The 13,075-nt window shown below is 40.6% G+C and overlaps 1 protein-coding gene across 2 annotated transcripts in view; it reads right to left on the reverse strand.

The window, feature by feature from the left end:
• Nucleotides 1-1,216: 1,216 nt before the first annotated feature.
• Nucleotides 1,217-13,075, reverse strand: part of ccdc169 (coiled-coil domain containing 169) — a 67,163-nt gene continuing 55,304 nt past the window's right edge. The window contains exons 7-8 of one of the 2 annotated variants that reach the window (XM_073043904.1): nt 5,983-6,050; nt 1,217-2,030 (exon numbers count right to left, since the gene is read on the reverse strand). In XM_073043904.1, coding sequence (XP_072900005.1) covers nt 1,964-2,030; nt 5,983-6,050 — 135 coding nt within the window. In that variant the 3' untranslated portion in view covers nt 1,217-1,963. Of the gene's footprint in view, nt 3,176-5,982; nt 6,051-13,075 lie in introns of both variants that reach the window. The other variant, XM_073043903.1, reaches the window with a different exon arrangement.

Here is a 13,075-nt window from a genome sequence, read left to right on the forward strand (position 1 = left end):
TGTTGTTTCCTATTCAAGAGATCAATAAACTGAAAGTGATATCAAATAATACTGATGTCTAGTATCTGGCTAGCTTCCAAATCCTTCCTGTTTAAGGATCCTAGACAATTACTTCCTTGGATGCCAAAATCCCTACAAAACTTGCATATTGAAATCTCTTTTGATGGAAGATCCATCAACCTAAAATGCTTTTTCCTTCACCACAGAAGCTACCTGATAGAACATAGAACAGCACAGAAACAGGCTCTTTGGCCCACAATATTGTGCTGAACTAATTGAGTTAGTAATTACATTTAGCCAAACTGAACTACTCCCTCTGCCTACAAAATGATCATATTCATCCATTTCCTGCACGTTAATGTGTTTATCTAGAAACCTCTTTAATGCCTCTATTTTGTTTGCCTCTACCAGCATCCCAGGCAGCATAGTCCAAGCAGCGACCAATCTTGTCCTGTACTTCTCCTTTGAATTTACCCCCCCCATCTGAAATGGATGACTTCTGGTATTAGATATTTCAGCTCTGTGGCAGAAGATGCTTGCTGTCTGCACTAGATATGCTTCTCGTAATCTTAGAAACCTCTGTCGGATCTGCTCTTAGCCCCTGGTTCTCCAGAAAAACAACCCAAGTTTGTCCAACTTCTCCTTGTATGCCTTCAAATCCAGACAACATCCTGGTCTGCACCTGCTCCAAAGCCTCAACATCCTTCCTTTAATGGGGCTGCAATACTCCAGATGTGAACTAAACAAAATTTTATGATGCTGTAAAATAACTTTCCAATTATTGAAGAAAATTCCTTGAATAACAAAGGCAAGCATGCCATATGCCACCTTTGGAACCCTATCATACTGTGAAGCTACTTACAGGGAGCTACGGATTTAGACCCCAAGATCCCGCTGTACATTAACAGTGTTAAGGATCTTGTCATTAACCGTGTACTGTCTCTTTACACTTGAACTCCCAAACTGCAACTCTTCATATAGACTGGGTTAAACTCCATGTACTGTTTCTTTGCCCGTATTTTCTATAACTCACTGCATCCTTTGGCAGTCCTCTACACTATTCAATCTTTGTATTATCTGCAATCTTACTAACAAACCCATCTCCATTTTTCATCAAATTCACTTACATATATTAAAACAGCAGAGGTCCCAGTATGGATCCCTGTGGAATATCACCAGTTATAGATTTCCATCTTGATATGTTTGAGTACTTCATATATTTTCTGTTAATGACCTCCAAATTTTGATTTCTTATTATTTATTGCATTTCACAAGTTCTTCTTTCTTTTATTGAAACTCTAATTGGCTACACATTTTCCTTTATCTCTTTTTGCTTTATGGTGCATGGCGATTCACACATTGAAACAGTGTCTTTAAAGCAATTAATTATTCACAAATTCCCATCTTTTAAAAACCTTCTGAAAACAAGGCTCCTTAATTTTATTCACTCTTCTGGAATGGTAGTTTGCCATGGATCTCTTTTCAACTGTGAAGTGTCTTGAGATATTTTGCTATGTTCACATAGTGTAAATACAGTATGTTAAATACATAATTCAAACACATGCATTGATTACTTAAGCAAGAACACTAAACAATTTTAACACTTTAAGGTACTGGGATTCTAACATTTAGCATCATTCATTCTTCGGGGCACTCCTCTGTTTTTGTGGATGGTTGCGAAGAAAAAGCATTTTAGGATGTATATTGTATACATTTCTCTGACATTAAATTGTACCTTTGAACATCCCTGCAAAGCTAGAAATGGCTTATTAACTGAATGGTTGTTCCATATTGTGAAACCAGTAACTTTAAAAGGAAAGAAAGGATGGTAAAAATGCTTCATACAGAAAGAGCATACTTTAATGCAAATCATCATCACGAGATTCTGCAGATCCAGAGTTTCCCATACAAAATATTGAAGGAACTTAATAAGTCAGGTCTTGGTAGTCCATCGCCTCCTCTTCTACCACAAGGAGGCCATCCTCATATTGGAGGAGCAACACCTCATATTCCATCTGGGCGCCTCCAACCTGGTGGCATAAACATCGATGTTTCCAACTGCTGGTATTTTCCTCCTTTTCCAACTCTGGCTCCCCTTTATCTGTTCTCTTCTCACCTGCCTATCACTTCCCCCAGTACCCCTCCTCCTCCTTTCTCGCATGGTCCACTCTCCTCTCCTATCAGATTCCTTCTTTTCCAAGTCTTTACCACCGATCACCTCCCTGCTTCTTACTTCATTCCCTTCCCCCACCTTCCTGGCTTCACCTATCATCTTTGAGCTTGTACCTCTTCCCCTCCCCCAACTTCTTATTCTGGCTTCTTCCCCCTTCCTTTCCAGTCCTGATGAAGGGTCCCAGCTCAAAATATTGACCACTTATTCCTTTCCATAGATGCTGCCTCACCTGCTGAGTTCCTCCAGCATTTTCTATGTGTTTCTTTAATGCACAGCTTTTCACTGAATATACAAAACACTATTTTGAAGTGTAGCCTCTGAGATACTGTGTGTGCGTGTGTGTATTTATGTGTTGGGGGGGGGGCTTCAACCAATTTGCACACAGCAAATTTCACAAATAACAGAAGCAACTGTAGAGTTATAAAATTAGGTCACTTTGAAGCCAGAGTGAAAAAGAGTGATAACTCTTTACAGTAGTCCGATTATCCCCAGGAGTGAATGTAAGGTCTGAAATAAAGGATGCCAAGTCTGAAAAAGAGTAAAAACTAAAGTGTGCTAATCCCTGCAGTGCAAAGAGGTAGAAGCCATGATTATCACACTGAGAGGTAAAGTACCACCAGATCTGCTATTCAACTAAAATTCTACCAGGCATTCAAAGAAATAATTGAAAGCAGAGATTTTACCAGCAATTAAACAAAACTCAAGTGGGAATGCAATTATTATAAAAATACATTGCCTATTTCTCATCTACAAATAATTACCACCAGGGTAACCAAATCTAAATATAACTTAGGCCCAGCAACAATTAAACAATTGCTCTAAATGAGCTGCAAGTACTGTAAATACAGCTTTCTCTGACACACAAAACACCATGTCTGTTCCATAACAGTATTCTAGCGTCAATGTTTTAATTTTGGAAGCTGCTTCATTGCTGCAGTCTTTTTAATTGGTCCTTTCTTGAGATCTAAAATCCTTTTTGTGGTTGGTACATTGCACTTTCCTCTGAAATAAACAATTATTGTTCAATTGTAATATTTCATTCCATTCAAATGTTATAACAGTCTGTAATGGCTACAATCTGTAAAATATCAATATTATTTTCACATTTTAATAAGTGCAATGATTAAGATTTATTTTATGTAGTTCCATATTTGCATCTTATGTTTTGTTCAGTGGAGGAGGGGTAGGCAATGTAGGGAGGAAGGAAAGAAGCATTTATCAATGAGTTTACTGGTATTCCTATTGGAGCTTCATATTTGTTCTCTGCCATAACTTTAAAGAAAAGTAATTACTGAAGAAAAACAAAATCTAGAGCTTGCATTCAAACCAAATCTAGTCATAAAAGGCTATATACTGCAGCATACATCATTAGATTTGAGGAAGTAAAGATGGTAGCTGTATTGAGAATGATACGTACAGAAATCAGTTTTTAAAAAATCTGTTATGGCCAAGGCTATCAAAATTATAAGTAAAGGAATATGTAAGAAAAGACTGCTGTAAATGTACCATAAGAAATAAATAGCTAAAGGGAAGGCAGTGAGACTTTGAAGCTATGGATGTATGCTTTTAAACACAGCCAGCTGAAAGAAGGAGCATGAGAAAATGGGGAATAAGTGATATGACTGATGTGGCAGGAGCTGCAGACCTTTAGGGAGAGTTGGGGGGAGGTGCAAAGCCTGGAGGTTTGAACAACTGAAAGGAGGAAGACAATCACATAGCACAATCTTGTTCCAGGTCCTCTGAGTCTGACTGAAACGCAATTTTGATACATCCCTCAAATAGTCCTCATTTAGCAATCCTGGAAATGTCGCAAAAACCAAGTGCAGATTGGGTGACGGCTTTGCAGAAGACCTGTGTTCAGTCATCGGGTAATTCTGAGGTTCCTGTGGCCTCCCACTTTAATTCCTCCAGCCAGTCTTAACTAGAGATTATGGCTCCTGTACTATCACAGTGGCACCCAATGCAAGCTTAGGCATGTTGAGACTTCACGATTCAGTGTTAAATTCTATAGCTTCAGGTAGCCTGTTTGTATCAGTCATCCATCTGTCATATTGGCTTAGCCAGCTATAGGAAGGATGTGGAAGCATTGGAAAGGGTACAGAGGAGATTTACCAGGATGCTGCCTGGTTTAGAGAGTATGGATTATGATCAGAGATTAAGGGAGTTTAGGGCTTTACTCTTTGGAGAGGAGGATGAGAGGAGACATGATAGAGGTGTACAAGATATTAAGAGGAATAGATAGAGTGGATAGCCAGCGCCTCTTCCGCATGGCACCACTGCTCAGTACAAGAGGACATGACTTTAAGGTAAGGGGAGGGAAGTTCAAGTAGGAGATTAGAGGAAGGTTTTTTACTCAGAGAGTGGTTGGTGCGTGGAATGCACTGCCTGAGTCAGTAGTGGAGGCAGATACACTAGTGAAGTTTAAGAGATTACTAGACAGGTATATGGAGGAATTTAAGGTGGTGGGGGGGTTATATGGGAGGTAGGGTTTGAGGGTTGGCACAATATTGTGGGCCAAAGGGCCTGTAATGTGCTATACTATTCTATGTTCTATATATGCATACTCTTTTCCCTCTGTGAGTGGAGGACATGCCCAACCCAACTGGTGGGCACAACTTCCTGCTCTGTATTTCACAACTCTACTCCATTTTATTTCTTGATTATGTTCTCACTCACCACTTTCTCCTATTTGCCAGAACCAGACAATCTCCTCCATGGTCACTTGGGTTTTATCCTATCCCAGGCATCCCCCTCCTTGCAGATTATTTTTTTATTCTTTCTTCTCTTCTAATATTTGTCTATCTGTGCACTTGTAATGCTACTGTGACACTGTAATTTCCTTTGGGATCAAGTATCTATCTATCTTAACAAACTCATTTAGTCTCCTTCAAGTGCAAAGTCTTCAAGCTGAAATGGATTTCCAGCATTGGCAGTGTTTGGATTTTCCTCGGTAAATGGATCACCACACATGGTCGAGTTTTTGGAGCAGGGCTCTCGAGTTACCACTGAACCTGATTCTGCATCATAAATTGTTGGGGAGGCTCAAGCCCTTGATCTATAGTATTATCTAAATGTAGTGACACCCTGCACCAAGGTGTTCTTCAGATATGTAAATAAATCCTTGTTTTCTAACTAGATGGCCACATTACTGGCTTGCCTCTTCCCAAAGGTGGGTATTGGGAAAAACATGCTCTCAGTTATCTTTAATATCAGCTACTCTATGTTGCCATTGCTTTCAGTATACAGTGGCGGCAACAGGTGATGCCACCTGCTTGAGTTGGTTCAGCCCATACACTTGATCTGCTGCTTTTTAATGACAACCTACAGGTACTCAGTACAATTTCTGGAGTCCTTTCCAAAACTTAGGGCATTCCTTACCCTACTTTGTTACCTAGAACCAGATTTAAAACAAAACTGTATTCTCCCCAGCCATCACTTCTAACTCTAATAAATAGTGACTAGCCAGCGACCCAGGTTCAGTTCCTGCCGATATCTGTAAGGAGTTTGTACGTCCTCCCCATGATTGTGAATGCTTCCTCCAAGTGCTCAGGTTTCCTCCCAAGGACTTAAAAAATGTACAAATTAATTTGTCATTGTAAATTGTCCTGTGATTAGGCTAGGGTTGAATAGGTGGGTTGCTGGGCAGTGTGTCTTGTTGGGCCAGAAAGTCCTGTTCTGCACTGCATTGCTAAAAAAGTAAATAATTAAGTCTCAGCATTGGTTTTCTCGTGCTATGAAATGTACCATTAAGTTCCCAAGCAAGTTTACTGTTATATAAAAATAACTGGCAAAATTGATAAAATACTTACGTCAAAACGTTCATTTCCCTTGACCCCACTGCCTTCTGTTTCTTTGCTGCTGCAATTGATAAGCATGTCTATAGGAAAGTTAATTAGAAAAATAACTTCAAAAATCCACAGTTGATTGTTCTAATTGTCCTTTTTTAAGTTTCTCTTTTACTCCTATAAAGAAGCACTATATTTTAACCAGAAATAAAACATAGAAGATGCTAGGAATCTGAAATAGAGGCTAAAAAGTCAAATGGCATTTGTGGAGAGAGAAACAGAGATAACAAGAAGTTAAAAAAATATGTACAAGATCAAAATCAGTCCTTCCAGTTGAGGCAACACTTCACCTGCAGGTCTGTTGGGGTCATCTACTGTATCTGGTGCTCCTGGTGTGGCCTCTTGTATATTGGTGAGACCTGATGAAGATTGGGAACACCTCCGCCAGAAAAGGAGAGATCTCCTGGTGGCTAGCCATTCCAATTCTACTTCCCATTCCCATTCTAACATGCCAGTCTATGGCCTCCTCTACTGCTGCAATGAGGCCACCTCAGGTTGGAAGAGCAACACCTTATATTCTATCTGGGTAGCCTAAGGGCACGAACAAGGATTTCTCAAACCACCGGTAATTGACCCCATCTTCCTCCTTCACTGCTCCTCATTCCCATTTCCCCCTCTCACTTTATCTCCTTACCGGACCATTACATCCCTCTGGTGCTCCTCCCCTTCCCTTAATCTCTTATCCGATTCCCCCTTCTCTAGCCCTTTATCACTTTCACGAATCAACTTTCTAGCTCTTTACTCAGTTTCACCTATCACCTACCACCTTGAATTTCTTCCTCCCCCCCCCCCCCCCCCACCTTCTTACTGTGACTGCTCATCTTTTTTTCTCCAATTCTGATTTAGGGTCTTGGCCTGAAACATCAACTGTTCATTCTTTTCCATAAATGCTGCCTGGCCTGCTGAGTTCCTCCAGCATTTTGTGAATGTCTTTTCTCATTTTTCAGCATTTGTTTGGTTCTTCAAGTTTCTGGTATCATTGATATTTTGCATACTGGGTAGAATTATATGCTTGATTCCATGATACTAAAATGACAACTTTATATGAGTAATCTCATAATGAATCCTCTTGAACATGAACAAGATAAGGAGATTGCCTTTGGTAATCTCTAGGTTCATTTGTATTCTATTCCACCCACCTCCCCATTTCCATCCTCAAATGCAGCAAATTAGAAGCTGTAGTTTGCATTTGCACACAGATTATTATAGGATTTCTCTTTATTTTCAACATAAAACTTATTGCTTTGATTGTTCCCACAAATAGGAAAGAGTTAAAAGGAAGATAATCTTCTTACTTCTCCAAATAGCAATGGGACTGAACATAATTAGTGCCTTTCATATGCACCAGCGTAATAATTAAAGCAACAAGCTGCACATTTCTTTGACATCACATTTTCCTGTTTTTAAAAATAATTAATACCTCAGACAGAACCAGAATAATGTTTTAAATGTTTCCTGCATTTACAAAGTTTAAATAGTGAAGTATTTGACAATAACTTTTGAGTATTGTGACCACTGTTTCAGATTAATAATATTCATTTACTTACAATTCTGTTTTCCTCTACTTTTAACTATTGTTATCTGTATTATTAAATTTTATTTGCCAAGAACACATTTCAATTGTTACTTTGTGTTTATATGCAATAAATATGGAATTGGTTAAAATGACTGCTTGTGTGACTAGTTGTGGATAAAACAGAAAATAATCAGTGCCTTTATTCCTGATGCCACTTGTCCTTACTCTCAATGATAACAATTCTTTTGAATTATGTGAACTAACGCATTCAAAGGACTGATGGATAACTACCGGTACATCCTTGGTGAATTATATGGGTACATGAGATTCAGAGAACACAGAACATAAAACAGTACAGCACAGGAACAAGCCTTTTATCACATAATGTTGTGCTGAGCCAAATAGATTAGTAATCAAATGGGCAACCTAGTTAATACCTTATGGGTACACAATGTCTGCATTCCTCCATTTTCCTCAAATTCATGTGCCTATCTAAACTTCTCTTAGAAGTCCCCAATGTTTCTGCCTTTACCACCACCCCATCTCCTTTAAAATTACCCCTCTCACCTTAAATACATGCCCTCTAGTATTAAACATTTCAACCCCGGGAAAAAGATAAACACAAGAGATTCTGCAGATGCCGGCAATCCAGAGCAATACTCACAAAAAGCTAGAGGAACTCAACAGGTCAGGCATCTATGGAAAACTGTCAACATTTCAGGGCTGAGACCCTTCATTAGGACTGGAAAGGAAGGGAGAAGAATAAAGAGGTGGAGGGGAAGGGAAAGAGGACAAACTAGGTGATAGGTGAAGCCAGGTGGGTGGGAAAGATAAAGGGCTGGAGAAGATGGAATCTGACAAGAGAGGAGAGTGGGCCATGGGAGAAAGGGAAGAAGGAAGGGCACCAGAGGGAAATGATAGGCAGCTGAGGAGAAGAGGTAAGAAGCAAGAGTGGGGAATAGAAGAAGAGGGTAGAGGGATGGGAAAAAAAGAGAACAATCAAAAAATTACTGGAAGGAGGAATCAATGTTCATGTTATCAGGTTGGAGGCCACCTACCGTAGATGGAATATGAAGTGTTCCCCTCTCTGAGGCATAGCTTTCTGTCCTCATCAAGGGGCTTATCTTTGTCTTCCTTCACTCAGACTTCAGTGAGTTCTGTGTCTGCCATGATACCGAACAATTCTTCCATCGCCTCTGTCTCTGAGCCCACTTCTTTGGCAAGAATTCTCCACCCTACACTAATGACCCAGTCTTCCGTCTCCAAGCCACCTCCTCTTCTAGGACAACCTGCTCTGGTTTTCTGCCTGCTTTGGAGCTTTTCATCTTGAATTGCCAATGAGACATCAACCAGCTTGATTTCAGCACTTCTCTCTCTCTCCACACCAATCCTAATCTTACCGTCAAACTTGCAGATAAAAGAGGTGATGTTCTAGTGTGGCGGACTGACCTCTACCCTGCTCAGACCAGGCAGCAACTCTCAAAAGCTTCTTCTTACTTACCACTTGAAAAGGACCCCACTCCAGACCACCAGGCCACTGTCTCCTGCACCATCACTAACCTCATCAGATCTGGAGAACTCTCAACCATGGTCACCAAACTCATAGTTCCCTTAAGCCGCACGGCTCTTTTCTACCTCCTACCCAGCACTGAACTAGGCCCATTGTCTCTGCCTGTTCCTGCTGCACTGAACTCGATCCACATACCTCAACTCCATTCTATCCAGCCTGGTTCAGTCCCTTCCAAGGTACATCCGTAACACTTCACATACTCTTGATCTCCCCAACAACTTCCAGTTCCCTGACCTAACTACCTCATTTTTGTCATGGATGTCCATTACCTATACACTTCTATCCCCCATCAAGAAGGTGTAGAGCTCTTGGCTTCTTTCTCAACAAAAGACCCAACAAGATTCCCTCCACCACCATCCTCCTCCATATAACAGAACTAGTCTTCACCCTCGACAATTTCTCCTTTGGCTCCTCCCACTTTCTCCAACATCAAGAGATAGCCATGAGCACCTGCATGAGCCTAGCTATGCCTGCCTTTTCATTGGCTATGCAGAACAGTCCACATTCCAAGCTCCCCAGCTCTTTCTGCACCACACTGCATTGGTGCTGTTTCATGCACCCATGCTGAGCTCGTCAATATCATCAACCTTATCTCCAACTTCCACCCTGCCCTTAAATTTACTTGGTCCATTTTTGATACTCCATCTCTGGAGACAAATTGTCTAACGACATCTTTGATAAACCTACCAATTCCCATAGCTATCCTGACTATACCTCTTCCCATCCTCTCTTCATCTTCAAAGAACAGTATTTCCCTTCCTCCACTGTTGATGCTGTGCTCACTCTGCACTTCCAGGAATTTACTGCATATCCACATGCTCACCACTTCTTCCCACCAGCTTAACAGGGATAGAGTTCCTCTTTCCAGCTACCACTTCATGAGCCTCCACATTCAGCACATCATTTTCCACAACTTCCACCATCTTCAATGGAATCCTACCACCAAACACATTTTTACACTCCACTCTCTCCCTCCCAACTCTCTGCATTCTGCAGAGATCACTCCCTCCATGATTCTCTTGTCCATTCGTTCCTCCCCACTAAACTCCCTCCTGGCAAATATCCCTGTAAGTGAGAGAAATGCTAAACCTGCCCATTCACTTCCTCCCTCTTCTCCATTCAGGGCACCAAACAGTCCTCTCAGGTGAGCCAACACTTCACCTGTGAACCTGTTGGAGCCGTCAATTGTAGACAATGCTCCCAATGCAGCCACCTCTACGTTGGAGAGGTCTGATGTAAAATGGGGGGGCCACTTTGTTAAGCAACTCCGCTTCATCCAGCAAAAGCAGAACTTCCCGGTGGCCAACCATTTAAAATCCTATCCCCATTCCCATTCTGACATGTCAATCCATGGCCTCACCTCCATTCAGGGCCATGATCTTCTGCCAAGATGAAGCCACTGACAGGATGGAGGACCTACACCTCATATTCCATCTAGGTAGCCTCCAACCTGATGGCATGAACATTGATTTCTCCTTCCAATAACTTTTTAATTTTTCTCTTTCTCCCCCTTCCCCTTCCCTCTTCTTCTATTCCCCACTCTACCTCTTCTCCAGCATTTTGTGTGTGTTGCTCTGGGGGAAAAGATACTGTCTGTCTACTCTACCTATGCCTCTCACAATCTTATAAACTTCTATCAGAATTCCCCTCAGCCTCTGCCGTTCTAGAGAAAACAACCCGAGCTTATCCAACCTCACATTATAGCACGTACCCTTTGATCCAGGCTACATTTTGGTAAATCTGTTCTGCACTCTCTCCAAAGCCTCCACATCCTTCTTATACTTGGGTGACCGGAACTGCATGCAATACTCTAGAAGCAGCCCAACTAATGTTTTATAAAGCTGCAACACACCTTCCTGACTTTTGAACTCAATCCCTTAACTAATAAGTCCCTTTGTCTTCCATGGGCAAGCCAGTTCTGACTCCAAACAGCCAATTCACCATTGATCCCATGCATCTTAATCTTCTAGATGAGCCTTCCGTGATTGACCTTGTCAAACACCTTACTAAAATCCACGTATAAGATCCACAGTTCTACCTTCATCACCTCGTCAATAAAGTCAATCAAGTTAGTAAGACCTGACTTGCCCCACACAAAACTGCGCTGGCTCTCCCTAACTAGGCTATGGTTTTCCAAATGCTCATAAATCCTATCCCAAAGAATTTGCTCCAATGAGACACTGATCTGTAGCTTCCAGGATTATCCCTGGTATCCTTCTCGAAAAAAGTGGCAATGAAATCAAAGTATAATTTTGTTTCCTTTTATAAGATGATTATATTAAGCTGTAAACTACAGCCACAAGAGCAAGTTAATGCTTTAAAAACATCTGAAAGGGTATAAGCACAAACCTTACATTTTTATGACAATTCTATTTACATAATAACGTTACAGTTTGGATTATGTTGCTATATATATAAATATTCAGATAAAGAATTCAAGGGATAGAATAAATTAAGTTAATTGTGCCATGTGTCAACTGTGGTTCAGTTCTTTCCTTAATTACATTCATAAGTCATTCTGGAGATTTGAACAGTACAAAATGAGCACTGAATATTTTTTCCACAAACAAGAGAAAATCTGCAGATGCTGGAAATCCAAGCAACACACACAAGATACTGAAGGAACTCAGCAGGCCAGGCAGCATCTAAGGAAGAGAGTATAGTCGATGTTTCAGGCCCAGATTCTTCATCAGGATTGGAGAAAAAAAGATGAGGTCAGAATTAGCAGGTGGGGCAGGGGAGGAAGAAACTCAAGGTGACAGGTGAAACTGGGACGGGGACGGGTGAAGTAAAGAGCTAGAAGTTGATTGGTGAAAGAGATACAGGGCTGGAGAAGGGGGGACCTGACAGGAGAGGTTTCACCTATTGCTTTGTGTTTCTTCCTCTCCTCTCCCCCAACTTCAAACTCTGACTCCTCATCTTTTTTTCTCTAGTCCTGTTGAAGGATCTCGGCATGAAATGTCGACTGTACTCTTTTCCATTGATGCTGCCTGGCCTGCTGAGTTCCTCCAGCATTTTGTGTATGTTGACTGAATATTTTTTGAGATGATTGATGAATTGAGTTTGGAGAAACAGATCGCATGTCACACTTCTAAGGAATTTTTTTCCTGTATTCTACCCAAGAATCATTCCTCATTCAATGACACATGAAACAGGCTATCTGTTATTTATAATGTTGTTGTTTATGATATCCTGATGTGCCACGGATCCTGCAATGCAAGTCCAAATTCCTTCACAGACTACAAAGCACTTTTAGGATATTTCATAAGTTATAACTGAACCCTAGAGTTCATAGAAGGTTCTACATAAAGTGAAACCGAAAGAGTCATGAACAGGAGTAGGATTAATATGATAAAAATATGGTCTTTAACCAGTGTTACATTTTGCTTTACTAATGATAAGGAAATTTTATTATTGAATTGATCCATTTTGATTTGCATCCTCCACAATCTGAACCATTGGTCTAAAAAGGAAAGTTGCCCAGCAGAAAGGAAGTTCTGGAGTACGAGGTAAAAGTGGTAATTCATAAGATTGGATAGTACAGATTATGAATTATCCACCCTGTGCTCCAGTGCTAAAAGAATGAGTGAAGATTTAAAAAATGTGAAGATTGTACCTTTGAATAGTTTTGGGAATGTGCATTACTTGCCTGTTAACAATTATTTGCCAAGAAATTAGAGCTGTCTGCTCCCATTTCTATGAGTGAAAAGCACATGGAACTACTTTGGCATGTTTTGAAATGTTTACATTAATTTCCTGCTGAAATACTGTCCATAGGGAAATTGACCCACAAACTTGAAGAGCAGGAGACAACTTCCTTCTGCAAAAGACACTCACAGCAAGAACAGAAAAAGAAAATTCTGGAAATACTTCTGCAGCAGGTCAAGCATAGTTTATTTGTATACTTCTACAGCAAAAGTGGTTAAGATACTTGATAAGCAAGCAATGAGGGTTAAGAGAACAATCAGATT

Source organism: Hemitrygon akajei, chromosome 4 (assembly GCF_048418815.1).
Source record: "Hemitrygon akajei chromosome 4, sHemAka1.3, whole genome shotgun sequence".
Lineage (NCBI taxonomy): Eukaryota > Metazoa > Chordata > Chondrichthyes > Myliobatiformes > Dasyatidae > Hemitrygon > Hemitrygon akajei.